General features: G+C 45.6%; 1 protein-coding gene across 3 annotated transcripts in view; it reads left to right on the top strand.

Annotated features, from left to right (window-relative positions):
- Positions 1-20,913, top strand: part of FSIP1 (fibrous sheath interacting protein 1) — a 219,058-nt gene that overhangs the window by 53,491 nt on the left and 144,654 nt on the right. For all 3 annotated transcript variants that reach the window (XM_039533503.1, XM_039533504.1, XM_039533502.1), the window contains one exon: positions 17,545-17,682. In XM_039533503.1, coding sequence (XP_039389437.1) covers positions 17,545-17,682 — 138 coding nt within the window. The remainder of the gene's footprint in view (positions 1-17,544; positions 17,683-20,913) is intronic.

Genomic DNA, 20,913 nt, shown 5'->3' with positions numbered 1-20,913 from the left:
GCTTGTACAAATTTACAGCGCGACAGTTGTCTCTAACATTATCGGTGTGCTGCGGTGCAGGGACAGTTCTCACGGCCCCTACCGCCCCTCCGTCTTGTCACTTTGGGTGAGGGGGGGACAGGACTTCTTGGCGTTGGAGGGCGGTTGCAGATGCACTGCAGGGGGGCTCTCTCCTCCTGACTGCGGTCTTGCAGAACATCTACAAGGCGCCGGAGCGTCTCCGTTTGCTCCCTCATTAGACCAAGCAGCGTTTGAGTCGCCTGCTGGTCTTCCTGCCGCCACCTATCCTCCCGTTCCAGGTGTGTGCGATGCTGCTGACACAGGCTCTCCCTCGACTGTCTCTGCTCTGCCGCCTCCGCTCTGGAGCTGGCCATCAGTTCCTGGAACATGTCGTCCCTTGTCTTTTTCTTTCGGCGTCTAATCCGAGCCAGCCTCTGCGAGGGGGATGGCGGGGCAGTCCGGGAAGGAGCCGAAGCTGTGTGATGTGAAAAAGTAGGTGATTTCCTTGAACACATACATGTTTGCCAACAGTAAACACAGTCTAGTCAGTTTCAGTTAACAAGACCAAAGAGGGAACCAAGTCTCAGGAGATCTCAGAACTAGTCCGAGATTTCGGAATACGCTCTCATTGGCGGCGCCATTGCACTGGAGAGCGCACAAGCGAGGAAAGATAGCTGCATCCCTCTTGCACAAAGTCCTGGTAAGCCTTACAGTACATACTGCTTATCAGTTACTGGTTAGCTGTGCTCTCCTGCTAAAGGCAATGTGCAAAGCAGAAAGGATAAGCCTTTAGCAGCCCCTCCCGCCAGCGCACGGGAACGATCAATGCATGCTTGTTCTCTGTGGACTCTCGCACGTGGCTGTTAGGCGAGGTCATTGTTATGCAACCTAATTGTAAACCATTAACAATAGTAACACTACACTAATTGCCCTACTTAGATGCAGTATTTGCAGACCGAGATCACCCTGAGGCGGGTCACTCGTGCCCAGAAAGACCGCATGTTACGGACGCACTGCACAGACCAGGACCATATGCAGCAATGCTAGTAGAGGCGATGGTTCCACTCTATATTCGGATGTCCTGGCGTGGAAGAGTCTGCTTCCACGGAGCGCTAACAAGCGACCTCTTCCGGCGAACCTCATGCGGAGGCTTTGCGAGGAACTGAATGACACCTTCGTAGAAATGTCGCTAGAGGACTATTTTTCTATCCCCATTTGTGTGGACCTTCTCTTTATATAGTTTAATATATATTATAGTTTAATATTTAGAATGTTTTAATTTGTAAATATTTAGAATTTCTTAAAGTCCATTTGTGTGGACCTTCTCTTCATATAATTTAATATATATTATAGTTTAATATTTAGAATTTTGTAAATACTGTTTCTATTTTTCTATAACAATGTTATAAAAATAAATGTTTATACGTGTGTTGCACTTACCGCCTGATCCTTCCCTGATTCCGAGTCCTGGTTAACGGGCGGGAGGGTTGGTAGGATCTCTGTGAGGGTGATGAAGAGATCCTGGCTGTCAGGAAAGCGGGAGTGGGTTCCATGTCGCCTGCGCCGTCCTCTAAAGACCCTTCCTCATCTTCCCCATCGGCGAACAGGAGAGGAACTGTCCCGGTACACTATTCCGTCCTCGGAGTCCACCGTCACTGGTGGGGCACTGGTGGCAGACCCACCTAGAATGGCATGCAGTGCCTCGTAGAAGCGGCATGTCTGGGGCTGGGCTCCGGGCGTCCGCTTGCGCTCTGACTTTTTGATACCCTTGTCTTAGGTCCTTCACTTTCACGCGGCACTGCATCGCATCCCGGCTGTATCCTTTGTCTTTCATGGCTTTAGAAACCTTCTCGAACGTCTTCGCGTTCCGCTTGTTGGAGCGCAGCTCCGAGAGCACAGACTCCTCGCCCCACACAGCGATCAGATCCTGGACTTCCCGGTCACTCCATGCTGGGGACCTCTTTCTATTCTGGGATTGCCCGGACTCCTCTGCTGGAGAGCTCTGCATCGTTGCAGGTGCTGCGGAGCTCGCCCCGATGTGCAACCAGAACGTCAGATTCAAACCGCCCAGACAGGAAAATGAATTCAAATTTTCGCGGGTCATTTCCTGTGTGGCTGGCCAGAGAATCCAAGCTCGGACTGCTGTCCAGAGCGTCAACAGAGTGGTGCACTGTGGGATAGCTCCCGGAGCTGCTAAGTTCGATTAGCATCCACACCAAGCCTAATTCGAGCTAGCAAGTGCGAATTTAGCGTTACTCCACCTGCCGGGGTGGAGTACCAAATTCGAACTAAAGAGCCCTCTAGTTCGAATTAAATGGCTTCCTGGTGTGGACGGTTGAGCGGTTAGTTCGAATTAACGCTGATAAATTCGAATTAAAGTCCTAGTGTAGACCAGGCCTAAGGCATTGCACCACACATTAGAAAAAATGAGGTTGAAGCAAAATACTGAATAGCTGTTTATTAAGTGAGCACCTTCCATCCTGGGCAGTACTGGACTCGACACAGGCCGGGACATACCTCCCAGAAGTGAGATTCTGGGCTGTAGGTGATATCATTCGAAGTCTCAGGCAGTTCCCTACCACCACAGCAAGGAATTGCCTGAAACTCCTGGGACATATGACCACTCGTACATGCAACACAACAGGACACAACAGGAAGTGTCAGCAGTTTTGCTTCTTCCTGAATCACAGCCCAGGATCCATTGTGGGTGCGTTCCTCCTCCTGTGGGGGGACCACCTCCTATATGCATTCCCTCCCATTCCTCTCGTTCACAAGGTGTTCCTCAGAGTACGAAGGGATGAAGCTTCGGTGATATTAATAGCTCCAGCCTGGCCCTGCCAATACTGGTACACACCCCTCCTCGAAATGTCTGTGGAAGCCCCGATCACCTTACCACTCTTCCCGGACATGTTAACTCAGGATCACGGCCGTCTGCAGCACCCGAACCTCGAGTTGTTGCACCTCATGGCATGGAAACTCCATGGCTGAACCTGATTGAGCTCTCCTGTGTGGACCCTGTCAGACAAGTCCTCCCTGGCAGTAGGAAACCTGCCACCAGGGCTACCTACCTGGCCAAATGGAAGAGATTTTCAATCTGGTAGGCTGTTCTCCTCTGTGGGCCAGATAGTAAAGGGGGGATGTGTAGCATATCAAAACAATGAGTTACACATGCAGGAACCACCCCATGTTACAGACCCCCCAGGCTAAGCACACAGATTTGACAAATCCTTTTTGAGAGGCTGTGTGGGTAAGTGGATGAGACTTGGAGTTGCCATATTAGAGACCTAGGGTGAAAACTTGGGGCCCCCTGAAGTTTCTGTCAGAACTCCCTTTTACTTCAGTGGGCCCAAGATTTCATCCTGGGGTTCTATTCCCAGCTCAGCTAGAAACCTTGTTTAACCTTCCAGTTATTTTTTATGTAAAATGGGGGGTGGGGCGGATACGTGTCTCCCTCCTAAGGTAGGAGGATAAAGGTCTGTTTCAGTAATGAGGATTGTGAAGGGCACAAAATTATTTTACTAAAAATACTACAGAATTATTACCACAAGTGAGTAGAAGTATTGAGTCTACATCGCCTGTCTCCCACCCATTGGGCTTTCCCTTGGGCTAACGTATCTTGCTAAGGGGCAGGGAAAGATCCATTTTGTCTATGTCCCGACTGGAGGCTCATTTCTGTGTGATCACTTCAGAATGATGCATGGAGTGTAGTGGGGCCCATAGGCGCCGACTTATATGGGGCTCTGGGGCTTTAGCCCCATGAATAAATCCCAAGCAGGGGCTCTGCCCCACCAATGTTTTTTCTCCCCTGCTTAGAGCGCCCCCCGCCGCTGCCGCCGCCGCCGCCAGGGCTGCCCAGAGCCCTTTAAATCCCAGCCGCAGCCGGGAATCAGAGGGTTCTGGGCTGCCTGCTGCAGCGGGAAGCCCAGAGCCCTCTGATTCCTGGCTGCGGCTGGGATTTAAAAGGCTCTGGGCTCCCCGCGTTTGCAGGCAGCCCAGAGCCCTTTAAATCCCAGCCGCGGCCGGGAATCAGAGGGCTCTGGGCTGCCTGCTGCAGCGGGAAGCCCAGAGCCCTCTGATTCCCGGCCGCGCTGGGATTTAAAGGCTCTGGGCTCCCGCGGTTGCAGGCAGCCCAGAGCCCTCTGATTCCCGGCCGCGGCTGGGCTTTAATAGGCTCTGCGATCCCCGCGGTTGCAGGCAGCCCAGAGCCCAATAAATACCAGACGCGGCTGCGATTTAAAAGTATCTGGGCTCCCGCGGTTGCAGGCAGCCCAGAGACCTTTAAATCCCAGCCGCGGCCGGGAATCAGAGGGCTCTGGGCTGCCTGCTGCAGCGGAAGCCCAGAGCCCTCTGATTCCCGGCCGCGGCTGGGATTTAAAAGGCTCTGGGCTCCCGCGGTTGCAGGCAGCCCAGAGCCCTTTAAATCCCAGCCGCGGCCGGGAATCAGAGGGCTCTGGGCTTCCGCTGCAGCGGGCATCCCAGAGCCCTCTGATTCCCGGCGCGGCTGGGATTTAAAAGGCTCTGGGCTCCCGTTTGCAGGCAGCCCAGAGCCCTTTAAATCCCAGCCGTGGCCGGGAATCAGAGGGCTCTGGGCTGCCTGCTGCAGCGGAAGCCCAGAGCCCTCTGACTCCCTGCCGCAGCTGGGATTTAAAAGGCTCTGGGCTCCCCGCGGTTTCAGGCAACCCAGAGCCCTTTAAATCCCAGCCGCGGCCGGGAATCAGAGGGCTCTGGGCTGCCCGCAGCGGGAAGCCCAGAGCCCTCTGATTCCCGGCCGCGGCTGGGATTTAAAGGCTCTGGGCTCCCGCGTTGCAGGCAGCCCAGAGCCCTTTAAATCCCAGCCGCGGCCGGGAATCAGAGGGCTCTGGGCTGCCTGCAAACGCGGGAGCCCAGAGCCTTAAATCCCAGCCGCGCCGGGAATCAGAGGGCTCTGGGCTGCCTGCTGCGGGAAGCCCAGAGCCCTCTGATTCCCGGCCGCGGCTGGGATTTAAAGGCTCTGGGCTCCCGGTTGCAGGCAGCCCAGAGCCCTTTAAATCCCAGCCGGCCGGAATCAGAGGGCTCTGGGCTGCCTGCTGCAGCGGAAGCCCAGAGCCCTCTGATTCCCGGCCGCGGCTGGGATTTAAAAGGCTCTGGGCTCCCGCGGTTGCAGGCAGCCCAGAGCCCTTTAAATCCCAGCCGCGGCCGGGAATCAGAGGGCTCTGGGCTGCCTGCTGCAGCGGAAGCCCAGAGCCCTGTGATTCCCGGCCGCGGCTGGGATTTAAAAGGCTCTGGGCTCCCGCGTTTGCAGGCAGCCCAGAGCCTTTAAATCCCAGCGCGGCCGGGAATCAGAGGGCTCTGGGCTGCCTGCTGCAGCGGAAGCCCAGAGCCCTCTGATTCCCGGCCGTGGCTGGGATTTAAAAGGCTCTGGGCTCCCGCGGTTGCAGGCAGCCCAGAGCCCTTTAAATCCCAGCGGCCGGGAATCAGAGGGCTCTGGGCTGCCTGCTGCAGCTGGAAGCCCAGAGCCCTCTGATTCCCGGCTGCGGCTGGGATTTAAAAGGCTCTGGGCTGCCCGCCGCAGCGGACAGCGCAGAGCCCTCTGATTCCCGGCTGCGGCTGGGATTTAAAGGGCTCTGGGCTCCCGCGCAGCGGAAGCCCAGAGCCCTCTGATTCCTGGCCGCGGCTGGGATTTAAAGGCTCTGGGCTCCCGCGTTTGCTGGCAGCCCAGAGCCCTTTAAATCCCAGTCGCGGCCGGGAATCAGAGGGCTCTGGGCAGCCTGCTGCAGCGGGCAGCCCAGAGCCCTCGGATTCCCGGCGGCGGCGGGGCTTTAAAAGGCTCTGGGCTCCCCGCGGTTGCGGGCAGCCCAGAGCCTTTAAATCCCAGCCGCGTCGGGAATCAGAGGGCTCTGGGCTGCCTGCTGCGGCGGGAGCCCAGAGCCTCTGATTCCCGGCCCCCGGCTGGGATTTTAAAAGCTCTGTGCTCCCCGCGGGTGCAGGCAGCCCAGAGCCCTTTAAATCCCAGCCGCGGCTGAGATTTAAAGGGCTCTGGGCTCCCCGCCGCAGTGGGCAGCCCAGAGCCCTCTGATTCCCGGCCCCGGCTGGGATTTAAAAGGCTCTGGGCTCCCTGCGGTTGCAGGCAGCCCAGAGTCCTCTGACTCCCAGCCGGGGCTGGGCTTTAAAGGGCTCTGGGATCCCGTGGCTGCCAGCAGCCCAGAGCCCTTTGAATCCCAGCCTCTGTCCGCTGATTGCCCCCTCCCAGACCCCTGCCCCAACTGCCCCCAGAACCTCCACCCCTATCTAAGCCCCACTGGTCCTTGTTCCCAATTACCCCCTCCCGAGACCCCTGCCCCTAACTGCCCCTTGGGACCTCAGCCCCTCTCGACGCCGCCCGTCTCCTTGTCCCCACCTGCCCCCGCCGGAGACCCCACCCCCCGTCCCCCCCCAGGACCGCACCCCCTACCTGTCCCCTGATAAACCTCTTAGACTCCCATGCCTATCCAATTGCTGCCTGTCCCCTGACTGCCCCTTCGAACCTCTGCCCCATCCAACGCCCCCTGCTCCGTGTCCCTTGGCTGGCCCCCGGCACTCCTACCTCTTCTCCAACCCCCAAACTGCTTACTGTGCCACTCAGACCAGCGTATCTGGCTCCATGCAGCTCCAGACAGTTGCTGCCATGCTCCCCCATGGAGCCCACAGCCCTCTCCCACCCCCAGCACCTGCCTTCCAGATTTGAACACCTCAAAATTCAGGAGTGCTCAAGCTCGGTTTGGGCAGCTTTTACTTCATTTCTCCCAAATCAGTTTCCCCTGCAAGGTGCCAACTGAAGGTGTTGGAGAACAGAGAGATCAGGGTGGCTGCTAATGCCTGGAAAAGAGACAAAGGCCGGAGGAGGGAGTGTCAGTGCCTGTGCGGACTTCTGGGAAGTGCACGGTGTGGAAGGGGATGCTGTGATGCTTTGGAACATCTCCATACAAAGCCAGTCAGGACTCTGGGGGAGCCTCCTCTCGGAGCATACTGTCTCCAGGGCAAGAAGCTTACACCTTCCTGGGTCTGACCTCGGAGCATTCAGCATGCCCTTCCACGTCATGCACTTTCCAAAGTGAGTCTGCCCAGGCTGGTCCTGGGGCAACCAGAGGTCGCTGCACCCCAACTCTGCAGTCAGATGTGACTCTCAGCCAGACAGTAAAACAGAAGGTTTATTAGATGACGGGAACACAGTTTAAACAGAGCTTGTTGGTACAGAAAACAGAACCCCTCTGTCAGGTCCATCTTGGGGGGTGGGGAGCCCAGAACCAAGTTCTGGGTCTCTCCCAATTTCCCCAGCCAGCTCCAAACTGACACTCCCTCCTCTGGCCTCTGTGTCTCTTCTGGACAAGGAGGCCACCTGATCTCTTTGTCCCCAACACCTTCAGTTGGCATCTTGCAGGGGAAACTGAGGCACCCACACAGTATTCAGAGAAAATATTAAGAACATTCCCACTTCATCACAACAGATGCAACAAAATATAATACTGTATATTGAAGTAGGCAAGTGCTGCTTCTGACTTTCCACTTTTAATTGACCCTTGTAATCTTGTGGCACTGACGCGTTGTAGCTTCATTTTATATCGGCTTACAGGGCGGGAGCGGGGGGGCACCACCATTTTGGGCCCCACCAAAAATTATACAAACCTGCCGCCTATGGTGGGGCCTGGAACTGTGCACCATGCAACTGGAATGTTCAGAGAAGTGTTGTGTTTGTTGTTTTTAAAGCACTAAGTCAAACATTTTTCAGAGGGTTCTCTTTTTTTCTAAGTTAGATTTTCAGGTGGACAACCCCCTCCGCCCATTCCACTCCCAGAAGTATAACAATTTCCTGTAACTGGAGACTGTCCCAAATGCTACTCTGTCAGTTTTAAAAAAGAGGATTTTGTTGGTAGAACTAAGATATGATTTCAATATGTAGGATGTCAAAATAAAGCATGAACCCTATCAGATGCTATCATTTAATATAAAAATACTAAATTTGACTAGGTTATAAATATTTGACAACAGAAACATGTTATACTAAAATATTTCAGGGTATAGGACTGTTTAGAACTATATCTATATTAATCTAGCTCTCTCGATTGCACTTCATTCTCTTTTGCCTGCATTGATATATTTTTAATCACTATGTGCACAAAGAAGAAACATCTGTGCTTTTGAGGTTTCTGTGAGCTTCTAAAACAAAATAACTAAAGCAACAACAGTGCAACTGATCCTTCTTCAGAGCAAACTGGAGTATCCTCTGATACCTTTTTCAAATTTTTCATGGCATTTCCTGTTTTTCTAACAAAATAAATCCCTTACTTTATTTCTAGAAACCTAAACTAGCGTAAGTACTTCCTAAGATCATTTTTGGGAACAGTTCGTCTTGCACCAAGCATTCTGGCCAAATGATGTTGTGGCTAATGCGTGTGATAATTTGGAACATTGTCAAGCATCTGCTATTTTGTTTTAACTTCTCCCCAAACTGTACTGTATAGTTGAACTGCAAGCTCTCTCTATATAGTTGTCTTTTTCCTGTGCAGCCTGCATCTCACTATATGTAACTGTTAATATACTTCCACGACACTTTGAAAAAGCATGCACTATCTTTTTAGCTCCCCACCCCATCCTCAATTAAAAATGGGAAGCTGTAATTGTGTAACAAGGTAGTCTGCCCCTTTACGGGCTGGACATCTGGGGATAACCAGCCACATTCAATTATCGGACCAGCTGGGAAGGGGTCAGGTGATTACTATAAAGGGCTGAGAGAGCTGCAGGAGGGAGATTGGCTTCTGTGGCATGTCCTAGAGTAATGGAGAGACATTCGGGCATCTGGGCCCCTGCAACCCAGAGAGCTGTTTTTGGCAGAGCTATTCAACCTACTGTAGCACAGTGAAACCCAGACTGTGGCTCGTGAACTGCAAGTGGCTCTTTAATGTGTCCTGCAACATTTTGCAGCACAGGGTGTCAAAACACTGTGCTGTTTAATTATTACCCAATGCAAGTTATTAACCATCAGGATCCTTTTACTATGTTATTAACCAATTAAGTTATCAACTGGCATTAGGGTATTATCTTATTTGCTGTGAGAATAGTGTGTGTGTGTGTGTGTGTGTGTGTGTACACTAAATATTTCCCCTGTCATACTGTTTAAATATGAATATATAGTACTATAGTAAATGAAACAATGAATTCACATGATTGTGACTCTCTTTTGGGTAATGTTGATCACTAATTTTGCTCCTGACCCACTGAGGTTTGAGTATCATTGCTGTAGCATATATTCTCCCTGGGACTATTATTTGGCCAGATCCACAATTTAGGCTTAGTGTTGTAGTGCCTAACATTAGGTAATGGCTTCCCAGTGGACTCTTCAGCCCAGAGCCCACTGAGGCTCCTTATACAATGTATGTGGTGATTTAGGGGTCTACAAATGGGATTCACAAAAGCTATCACACTGAGCAAGGAGCTGCCTAAGCTAGCCAGTATGAAATGCTGAGAAGAGAAGTATGGCCTAAATCCTGGCCCTCAATGGGAGTTAAGTGCCCAAGGCTGTGCAACAGGAGGCACTTATCTCTGCAAACTCTCTCCTAGAGTTAGGGATCTAAGCTAAGTCAGTCCTTTTGCACAGAAAATGAGGAGGTGGTACTCCCCCTTCTTCCATATAAACCAGTGGATAGGGCACTCACTCGGGCTATGGGAGGCCCAGTATCAAATCCCCAGTGGGTCTGCTTTGGAGCAGGGTTTAGAACTAGCACTGTCAAGCAATTAAAAAAATTAATTGTAAGATTAAAAAAATTACATCGCGATTAATTGCAGTTTTAATCGTACTGTTAATAATAGAATACCATTTATTTAAATATTTATGTTTTCTACGTTTTCAAATATATTGATTACAGTTACAACACAGAATACCAAGTGTACAGTGCTCACTTTATATTATTTTTATTACAAATATATGCACTGTAAAAATCTTTATTGTGAAAGTGCAATTTACAAATGTAGATTTTAATTTTTTTTTTTACATACCTTCACTCAAAAATAAAACAATTTAAAACTTTAGAGCAGTGTTTCTCAAACTTTTTGTGCTGGCGACCCCATTTGGACTTTTAAAAAAAATTGTGATCTCTTCCCACCCATCCCCCTCCACGCGCGCGCACGAAAAAATTCTGATCCCTTTACCTCTGGCCTTGCGGGGCTTGGGCCTGTAGCCCCCTCGAGGTGCAGAGCTCCGACCTTCAGCCCTCCTCAGGGTTCCAAGCTTCAGCCCTGCTTGTGGTACAGGACTCTGGGCTTCATGGTTAAGACAGCTTACAGAAATGTAGGAAATTTGCTGTGTGAGGGAGCATTAGGGTTTTGGTTTTTTTTACAGTGAAGAGCAACAAATTTATAAACAGTGTCTGTAAGCCCGAGATAGAATTCCTGCCATGTAGCTTAATTCAGTGCAGCACAAAGTCTAAATTCTTCTGACATGGGTGCAACTCCTATTGGAGACGAATTTGACTCATGAGGTGAAATCCTGGCTTCACTGAAGTCAATGGCAAAACTCCCATTTGCTTCATTGGGGCGAGAATATCACCCATAGTTTCTGAAGAAAGAATAGTGTAGTCATGATGATGAATAATAAAAAGAACATGGTTGTCGTTTCTAAATCATCTGTTTTTGTTTCTGTTTAGAATACTATCACTAATTTAAGAAATTTAGCCTCCAGTGTGTGTAATAAATCTGTCCATTTTTTCTGCCAAGAATTGTACTTTCTAAGTAGATTCCCAAAATAAAATTGTATCATGTACAAACATTTAATTACCATAAGCTCCTGGAGAGAACTGCTTCTTGTCGCTATTAGCTATATTTTCAGGGTCTAGGAATTATGCTGTGACTTTGTTTCTGAAATCTTTAACAACTGGCGTTAAGCCTACAGTACTGCAGTTTGGGTATTACAGAAGTGTACTTTATTAATCTCTTTGCAATCAGTCCAGTTGGATCCAGAATATTGGTTAATATTCTTTTTTACTTAGAAATGGTTCTCATGAAAACCTTATTTCTATCAGAAGCATTTCTCCTTATGCCATCTTAATTAAATGTTTTTACAAATGCCTGTCTCTTAATTTGTTTTGTGTTCCTTAAAAATATCGATTCAGTTTAATACAATTTTGAAAAAATGGGATGGGAAACGTAAGCTTTGTAGGGTAGAATAAATTGTCTGACCTCGTTAACTAAAGACACACTATTGTCTGTTTGCTAGGTTTGGACAACAGGATGCAGAGTTGGTATGGTGACTACAAATGCCAACTTGAAGAACTGGAAACTCATCTGGGAATAAAATAAACCCAGGATCAGTGAACAAAGAGTCCCTCAGAACATTTGCATGCTTGATTGTGATTAAGGCTATGATTTAGTCATGGGTATTTTTAGTAAAAGTCATGGACAGGTCATGGGCAATAAACAAAAATTCATGGCCCGTGACCTGTCCATGACTTATACTAAAAATTCCTGTGATTAAATCTTGTGGAAGGGGCTCTGGAGAGCCATGGAGGGTCCGCTTCTAAGAGGCAGTGTTGGGGCGACTGCTGGGAGTGTGTGCCCGGGGCCAGTGACACCTGCTGCCAGGGGCTACGACCCATGGCTGCTCTGGCAGCTGCCTGGGGATCACTGCCCAGGGCCGTTGACTGCAGCTGCTCCAGCTGGCCGAGGACAGCTGCCCTGGACCGCAACTGCTCCAGCCAACCAGCTGGGGACCGCTGCCATTGCTCTGGCCAGCCGGCCGGGGACCACTGACCTGGACCACGGCTGCTCCAGCCAGTCAGCTGGGGACTGCTGCCCAGGACCATGGACCACGGCTGCTCCGGCCAACCTGGGACTGCTGCCGGGGGCTGCCGGAGCAACGGTTGATGTGGCTCTCCTGAGGGCCACATGAGTTGCTGGCCCTGGAGCCAGCTGCTTGGGTGGCTGTGGGGTCAGCCACCCTAGCCCCTGCAGAAGTCACGAAGGTTGCGGAAAGTCACGGAATCCGTGACTTCCACGACCTCCATGACAGATACGGAGCCCTAATTATGATATGAAGGCAGTCACAGCAAACCTCTTGGATCTCCATTTATCTTTGATAGGGGCTTATTTCATTAGAAAAACTGGACATCTTAGTCACAGCAGTCAGCTACAATAACCAGATGAATTATATAAGTAACTTGTCAAAAGAGCAAAAGGTTGCATAGGGAGCTCATGTTTTCATTAAAGAATCCTCTGGCAGTGTGTGCTCCTAGCATCCACACCAACATGATGGATTAGATGAGCAGGTACCTATACTCTAAGTAATGGATGCTGTTTAGAAGCATTTTAACAGCATTGGTAGATCAATGGGACTAGTAATCAAAGGGCCTGTTTGTGCCACAAGAGAATTTCAGGGCAAAATGTATTTTATCAGGTGTCTTTGTCAGAATAAAGAGTGCCGTATTTGGGAAATGGTGGTCATCTTGGGTTGTCATCTTTTCCATCTTCACTCTAATCTAAAATTAAATTAAAACGCGGAGCCTCCTGGACTGGTGGCCAGGACCCAGGCAGTGTGAGTGCCGCTGAAAATCAGCTCACGTGCCGCCTTCAGCACACATGCCATAGGGTTGCCTACCCCTGGTGTATAACAATTCTAAATTCTGTCCTTTCTTCATCTCTAAAGTTAAAATCCCTTTTGAGGCTTTATTAATCCATAATTCAGATTATTGTACATTCTCCTTTTTTGCCTTCCACATTGTACCCCTCCAGTCTAACTATACCTGTTCTTACTGAAATCATCTTGCTTGCCCACTGCTTTGACTACATCTCCTCCTCTTCAATTCCTCCCTTAGCTTTGCCTTCCTACTGATTGGTTTGACCTGCACAGTTCTGCCCAACTCTGCTCCTGCCAATATTTTCTCATCCCTCACTGCTCTACTGAGTTCTTTCTGACAATCTCATTTGCATGTTCCTTCCCTTCCATTGTGCTTCCTTCTATGCCTCAAATGCCCTTACCATCCTGATGTGGCAAATTCCAATCCCTCCATTTTTAAATCCATCTAAGCATAGTTCTTGTACTGAGCTTTACTGTTAGTCCCCACTAGTTTTGAAGTCCTTTAATATTACATATGTACAAAAGTCAAAATCTGCTGTGTTGAGTAACCACATTGTTGCCTTGTCGTCTTTGTGCTTTTCGTGGTACATGGTTTGTCTTGAGGTTAAATCTTGCTCTCATTGAAGATAATTGCCATTTTGCCATTGATTTAAGTGGGGAAAGGGTCAGGCTCTTAACTTTGTTTAATTCTGTGTTCCGTGTGTGCTACTGGTGCACAACAATAATTCTAAAGAGAAATAGTCATAGTGTTTATATTCCTTTTTGACTAAGCTGCAATAACAAATCATGTAATCCATTCAATCTGTCTTGCTAATGAACTACCTAGATAATAAGTTCTACCTCTAACTGATAACTTCTCAAATTTACACACATTTAATTCCATTACAATTGTTCACAAATATTCAAAATGTCATAGCTTCGATATAGTAAACATTTCAATAATCATCTGAATGATGTTTGAATACATATTTGACTATTTCTGTGCTGGCCAGTGGAAAAAATAGTCTGTTTTGTGTATACATACAAGTTGACTGTAAGGTCTGTGTCAGAATTATTAATGTAACCCTAACTCATAGTTTCCCTGTTATATTTTTCTTAAGTGGGTGTGTGTATGTGCCCTGAGCATGCATACCCTGCACAAAAGACAGGAGGAGGAGGAAGTTGTACTCCCCTGCCTTGATGTCCAATACCCAGTGGTTAGAACACTCACCCAAGATGTAGGAGACCCAGGTTCAAATCATCCCTCTTCTGGTTCAGAGCAGGAACTTGAACGTGAATCTCCTACCTCCCTGGGGAGTGCCCTAATCATTGGGATATATAGAGTTAGACTCTTAATCTCTCCTGTTGAAACTGTTCCCAACAAAACACGCTGCTTTGGAATAATTTGACCTTTTATTACTATTCTATAATTATTTATTTGTATTATGGTAGGGGCCTTGTATGAGAACTCAGACAATATGTGCTTGTTTTTCAGAAATGAAGTAAAAAGACATATGGCAAGAAACAAGTGGCTGGAACAGATAGATTTGGGATGTGAGGAGAAGGGGTTCATGAGCAAACATTGAAACAAACAGCTTTGAAATGTTAAACAGTAGTCATAGACTCATAGTTCACTGTCTGCCTAGTGATTGTCAGCTGGCAGGGATTGGTAGGCATTACAGCAGAGTTTTAAAAGACATGTTTGGAGTAGGATAAAATAGTAGCTTTAGGTAGCCCCAATATGCCTTCTTCCTCATAGGACCATATAGCATATACCAGAGAAGCAACAAGACTCAAACATGTTGAGTGACTATAATGGGGTGAAATGTTGGGGGTGGGGATGGAAATATGTCACAGTTGCCTTCCACACCTATTATTTCTCCTCCAAGCACTTATGCAGTGGGACTTCTCATGAGCACAAAGTGAAGCATGTGTCTAAGTGTTTGCAGGACCAGGAACAATGCCAGTAAAAAGTCTTGTTCAGGACAATGTGCAGGACAAAATGGAACTTGGAGCCAGTAACTTTTGAGTTGAGTGGCTTCTCTCATCATTACCCTTTTAAAGCTATGTCATATTGAGATAAAAACATTTTTGCAGCTTTACATGCAATTTAAGCTCTATTCATTGAAGTCTAAATTCATATTAAAATATCCACCTCCTATCCATAAACTCAACCCCCCAAATAAAATAATAGTGAAGCAAAATGAATGGGAAATACAATATAACATTTAGTGACCTTGCAGTACCACTAACTGTGTTCTCCCTCTCTCTATGTCTTATAACACTTAGTTATTTTCCTAAACAAATTATAATCACAGCTATAATCCACACTGAATGGTACCCATAGAACTGGCACCATCTCTGTAAGTATGCAGATTATGAAGGTGGATTTAGTAATTTGTAAGAAAATGTAAAGTTGTCACAATCTTTTCTATTTTACCAAATAAATGGGTTTTCTTACATTGCAGTCATGGGAGAAAAAAAGCCTTACATCAACTCCTAATAAATGCTGTGCCTGAAGAGGAGTAACTTTTAATCTTTATTATTGGTTTCTTGAGCCACTTCTCCATTCATATTGAAAATATGCAGATGATATACTGGTATATTGAATTAATGTATAGAAATAGAGATAAGTGGTGCAGGTTCTTGATATTCTACCCTGCAAAGATGTTAATCGTGCATGCCTATTGACTTCAGTCCACTTATGTAGAGAGCTAAATATGCATTTAGGTACCTAGCCATAGGTGGTCATTATTGAGAATCTTGGCTGAAGACAGTTCTCATTTGGCTGAAGATAGCTCACCCTATTGAGGGTTAAGCTGGTTCAGTTTGAGGAGATTCCAGGCTTCAATAGATGACTCTTCTTATACCTTCTTCCGCTGTGCTTGAGATTTCTTGGAATTGTGATACTGGGAGCCATTGTGTGATAGCTCTTATACTGTCAAATACTCACTCCATATTTCATGATTCACTGGTGTTATGGTTTAAAGCCCCTTAAAGTCACTTATTTGTCATATGTATTTTGGCCAGAAAATATATTGTTTTTAAACAGTCACACTTTTTACAAACTGTAGCCTGTATGCTGAGAAGTTTTCACCTGAATCATTAAATCTAGAAAACTGTCCCTCTTTCCAGTTAAGTATAGTACAGGAACTCCTCACTTAAAGTTGTTCTGGTTAACGTTGTTTTGATGTTAAGTTGCTGATCAATTAGGGAACATGCTTGTTTAAAGTTGTGAAATGCTCCCTTCTGACGTTGTTTGGCAGCCGCCTGTTTTGTCCACTGCTTGCAGGAAGAGCAGCCTGTTGCATCTAGTTGGTGGGTGGTTGGAACCAGGGTGGACCAGCAGCACCTCTATCAGCTCCCCACTCCCCTAAGTTCCTTGTGGAGCAGCTGTCCCTCCCCCCACTGCCATGTGCTGCTCCTGCCTTTTGCCTTGCAGCTGCTCCCAGAGACTCCTGCTTGCTGTACGGGGGAAGAGGGAAGAGCGGGGCTAATTTCAGGGTGTCTCCCCCTCCCCCCCGCTCCTGCACCCTGCTTACCCCATCTTCCATAGAGCGTGTGGGGGACACACAACAGTGAGAGGGAGCTTCTAGGCAGTAGCTGCGGTCTCAGCAAGCTGATTTAATTAACAAGGCAGTGTACTTAAGCCTGGGGTCAGCTACTTAAAGGGGAAATGCACATTTTTTCTCACACACACAGGGTGTGTGTCTCTGTCTGCCCTCCCTCCTTTCCTGCTGCCTTGTAGAGTGTTGTGAGAGTTAACCCTTGAGGGTCAACTGCTAGTTCATTTAGCAGTATGGCATTCCCTGGGAAATATCCCACCCTCTGACTCCTCCACCTCAACCAAGCTTTACAATCATCATCACTGTGTACCAGTATTAAATTGTTTGTTTAAAATTTATACTGTGTGTGTGTGTGTGATATATATAGTCTTTTGTCTGGTGAAAAAAATTTCCCTGGAACGTAACCCCCACATTTACATTAATTCTTATGGGGAAATTGGATTCGCTTAACATTGTTTCGCTTAAAGTCGCATTTTTCAGGAACATAACTACAACGTTAAGTGAGGAGGAATATATGTTAATCAGGAATGGATGAGTTGCTTTTGAAAATAAGAGTGATTAATTAGACTAGGATTTTATTTAAAGGGTTGGACATACTCTCTTGGGTTAAAGGTAATTAGAGTTTGGGAATTTTTTTTGCTCTTACTTTGACTACTCTATGACTTGGATTCTTATATTGAATCCTTGGTTACCAAAGGCAAACCCTGTTTTTCTCATTTGTAGATTTGCAATTTTGTCAATATTTAGCATTCCCAGTTGGCTAGATTCCATTCTGGTCTTACTCACATTGAATATTACCTTGATCCCGCAAACAGTCCAGTTGATTTCAATAATTAAGGTAATACTCACTGTGCATAAGAACATTAGAATCTGGTCCCAGACTACTGAATATTTGTAAAATTGTACACCTATGCTCTGTAGTAGTGGTTGCAGTCCAGCTGCATGTGTGCCGCATGGCTTGGCTATGGGTTAGAGGATGGATTTTGTCTTTCATGTCCCCACATAGATCCATTGTGCAAAGGCTGTTTACTCAGGCTTCGTATCGGAGAGAAATATTTTAACTGAGATTTTCAAAAGCACTCAGCATTGGCCTAACTGGTCCCACTGAAGTCAACTGGAGTTAGACCAGTGCTGTGTGCTGTTGAAAAGTCCTCCCTCCACTGTTGGAAATCTTCAATATGAATGTTTATTCTTCTCCTTTACAAGTTTGAAGAGAGTAAATTAATACTCTTTGTGGAAAAAATCCTGTTTGATATTTAAATACTATTAACATACATTGACCAAAATGTGAAACTAACCAATTATGCATAAATATTTATGTTCTCTCACCTTTTTCTGTAAAGGTCTAATTAGCTTTTTTTCTGCTTTAAAGCATATATTTTAAGATGTTTTAGCTGTGTCCACTCTTACTTTTGTCAGGAATCTCTGGCTTATGCAAATAGAAGTTTGGAAGCAGTTCCAGGTGAGAAGGCCCTGCGAGAGACACATGAGCAACGTGAGCAACAAAACCGACTTAAAGAGATTAATCAACAGCTGAAAAATCTGGAGGGAAATCTTGTAAGTTTAAGCTTGAAAACTGTTCTGGGGCTTAAAATTACATATGCTTATAAAATTAACCCTAAAAGAAGAAATATATGATACAAGTTTCTCTAGTTTTGAGAGATTCCCAGGTTCTGATGATACTCCCCATTTATATATATAGGAAATATCTCTCAAACTCTTTTAGAATGGAAGAAGCCTTTCAAGAGTGACTGCTATATATACATAAAGAAGTACATATTTTAAGTACTTTCTAATAACTTACAGAATTTAGTGTAGCTTCTTCACATGTTTGAAATAATTCATTGTGCTCTAACATTAACTCTGTGAGCTAGTTTTGTTTAATTTGTATGATTTTTTTTAAACTGACAATTATTTACCTAGCCCAATACAGTACCTGAAGACCAATAGGAGGCAAGAAAGTTAAAATGTTAGTAAGTGTTTAAAATGTGAATTGCAACGCAGTAACACTTTAGAAAAAAACTGGGTAATTTCTCAGTCTTAACAATAATTATTTTGGAGTAAGAGAAGTGGGGGAAAGAGAAATGAAATTTACAAAGATCCTTTAAGCACAAAATATATTGTATTTATGCCTAAAACATAGAGCAAGGGTTGACAACAAGCCCAAACCTGGGTGATCAAATGAATCTTCCAAATAACATATCAGACTTCTTTCCCTTTAACTCTAATTTGTGGACACATTTTTCTGTTATAGCTTGAAAGCAGTGTCATAGCAAAACTAATGCTAGGTGAACTGCAACGTTCAGATATTTTGCTTAGGGTAAGTTTCTCAGAGTTGAAGGAGAACAGCTGCTTATTTTTATTAATAGATTATGAAGCCAGAAGGGATCATTGTGATCATCTTGTCTTACCTGTGTAACACAGACCATAGGACTTCCCTGAATTAATTTGTGTTTGAACAAGAGCATGTCTTTTAGAAAAAAATCCAATCTTGCTTTAAAAATTGCCAGCGATGGAAATCCACCACAATCCTCGGTAAATTGTTCCAGTGGTTAATGACTCTTTCTATTTTGTGTCTTACTTCTAGTGTGAATTTATCTAGCTTCAACTTTTAGCCCTGGATCTTGTTATACCTTTGCTAGACTGTAAAACCCATTATCAAAGTTTTTTTCCCCATGTAGTTACTTATGGACTGTAATCAAGTCACTTTTGTCTCTTTAAAGTAAAGAGATTGAGTTTCTTGAGTCTGTCACTGTAAGGCCTGTTTTCCAATCTTTCTTGTGGCTCTTCTCTCAACCCTGTGCAATTATCAACATCTTTCTTGAATTGTGGACATCAGAACTTGCTTGTGGAGAAGCACTCTAGAGAGAGAGGTTAGACATGGTGTGGGAAGCAGGGAAGCTGTCAGCCCATGAAGAGCTGTGAAAAAGGCATGTAAAGAGATAATACATGGAAGTTCTGGGGAGGATGAAATATAAGGAGAAGGTTAAGGACAATATGATTCTAGTATGGGCTGGAGACTCATTGTTGTTAGTGGTTCTTACTTAGGGCCCTTCCAGAATTTCTGGAGAAGGTGCCTTTTTAGTTATGGCATCAACAGGACAGTAGACCAGGACAGACCATGTTGGGGCTATTGTTTAAGCCCAGGGCTGAAGGACTTGTTTCTTTGAAGTTTTGGATGTGTGTTTTTGTTTGGACTCTTGTTTTATGCTTAAAGGGGAGGTGTTTTCCTAGGCTGTTGCTTGAGGGCTAAATTGTAATTCACAATTGCACCAGAGTGGACAAGAAACTGAGCAGAGGGAAAACCGGCATGGGCAACTTGATGCAGGAAAACTGATTTCTATAAAATAAATTGTAGATGGTTTCTGACTGACCTGAAGAGCTCCTTGTCTTTTCAGCTGAGAGGTGTTTCAGCATAGTTGATTCAACAAGCATTTCTCAAGTTGAGTGAGAAAAAAATTGCTGCAAGAAGTCTCACGTATAAGCTTGTCATCCCAGAAATGTCTGTCCCAAGGACAATGGTCTGAGTGTAATCTATGACCTATGCTTTAAAACTAAAATGAAGACACTGTTTGTATCTGTCTCTTGTATGGAGATTAACAATACAGAGACTAGAGTTTGGAGAGAGAGAGAGGGCTCATTTCTACAGTTGACAGATGATGATGAGTGATGACCACTGATGGAATGGTAAAAAAGAAACCTCAATAAAAATAATTTTTGTTTACATCAATACAAAATTCTTTTATCTACTGTTGTGAGTAATCCCTTAAATAGCAGTAACTGGAAGAGATTGTAGAAAAGTAATTTATTAGTTTCCAAATTTGTGCATTTAACAACCTTTTGAATATAGTCAGTTTCATGGTTTCCCCTGTGTGACCAGTTAGTTTTCTCGTTTAGTTTTGTCAGTCTTTCATATTGCAAAAAGCAAGAGAAAAACATTTAAAAATGAAGAAAATGGGTTTATAAAACTAAAACATTCCAGCCAGTTTCAGCATGGTACCTTAAAATACTTCTAATTTATCTTTTTTTAATTGATCAGATTTCTGTTAGTGCCCACTTAAAGATTAAGGACCTAGACTGTTTCTGTGTATTTTCCAGGCAAAAGGATGTGGAAACAGTAGGGAAATTCTGGAGGAAACAGCTTAGCAGATAAATATCATTAATTTTTAAGCTATTTTTGCTGTTGGTATATAACCAGTTGGATTCAGGTGGAACAGATGGAACTCCTGGAACTGGCTGAGCAGACTTTTCTATTTGATTAAGAATTTGGCTAGATGGTGTTGTCATTTGTTATGCCCCAAATTTACAAAGCAACAAAATGTTCTTACCGTGGTATTCTCTACTGAGCATTCTCCACCTGATGGAAGTGCGTGGTGTGCCCCTCTGGCTGGCATGCTGTCATCAAATCATCACAGGCTAAATAATGACACAAACTGTGCACTTGGAAAAGAGCAATTTTGAACCATATCTGACACACAAGTTTGTACAGAAAGGCCATTGTTGAAAATGATGGCAAGATTCTTAACCTGGATCACTACTTTCTAATGAGGAGGAGGGGGAGTTGTTGGTAGTGTTATTATTTCTGATAGTGTTCACAGTGCACTTGGTGCTTTCCTGTTTTAAGGAACTCACAATCTAAAGATAGACAGACACGCAGAAGGCAGGAAAAAAGGGGTATACTGTAAGTTCAGTTAAAAATAAATAAATAAATTTGTTAATTTAAGTAGGACAGGTAAACTATTCCAAATTATTTCTCTGGGTTGTTAGCAAATTTCTCAAAGGTAGTAA

This window comes from Mauremys reevesii, linkage group 4, assembly GCF_016161935.1.
Source record: "Mauremys reevesii isolate NIE-2019 linkage group 4, ASM1616193v1, whole genome shotgun sequence".
Lineage (NCBI taxonomy): Eukaryota > Metazoa > Chordata > Testudines > Geoemydidae > Mauremys > Mauremys reevesii.
Note: the sequence above shows the minus strand (reverse complement) of the source record. Positions and strands in the feature narration are given on the sequence as shown.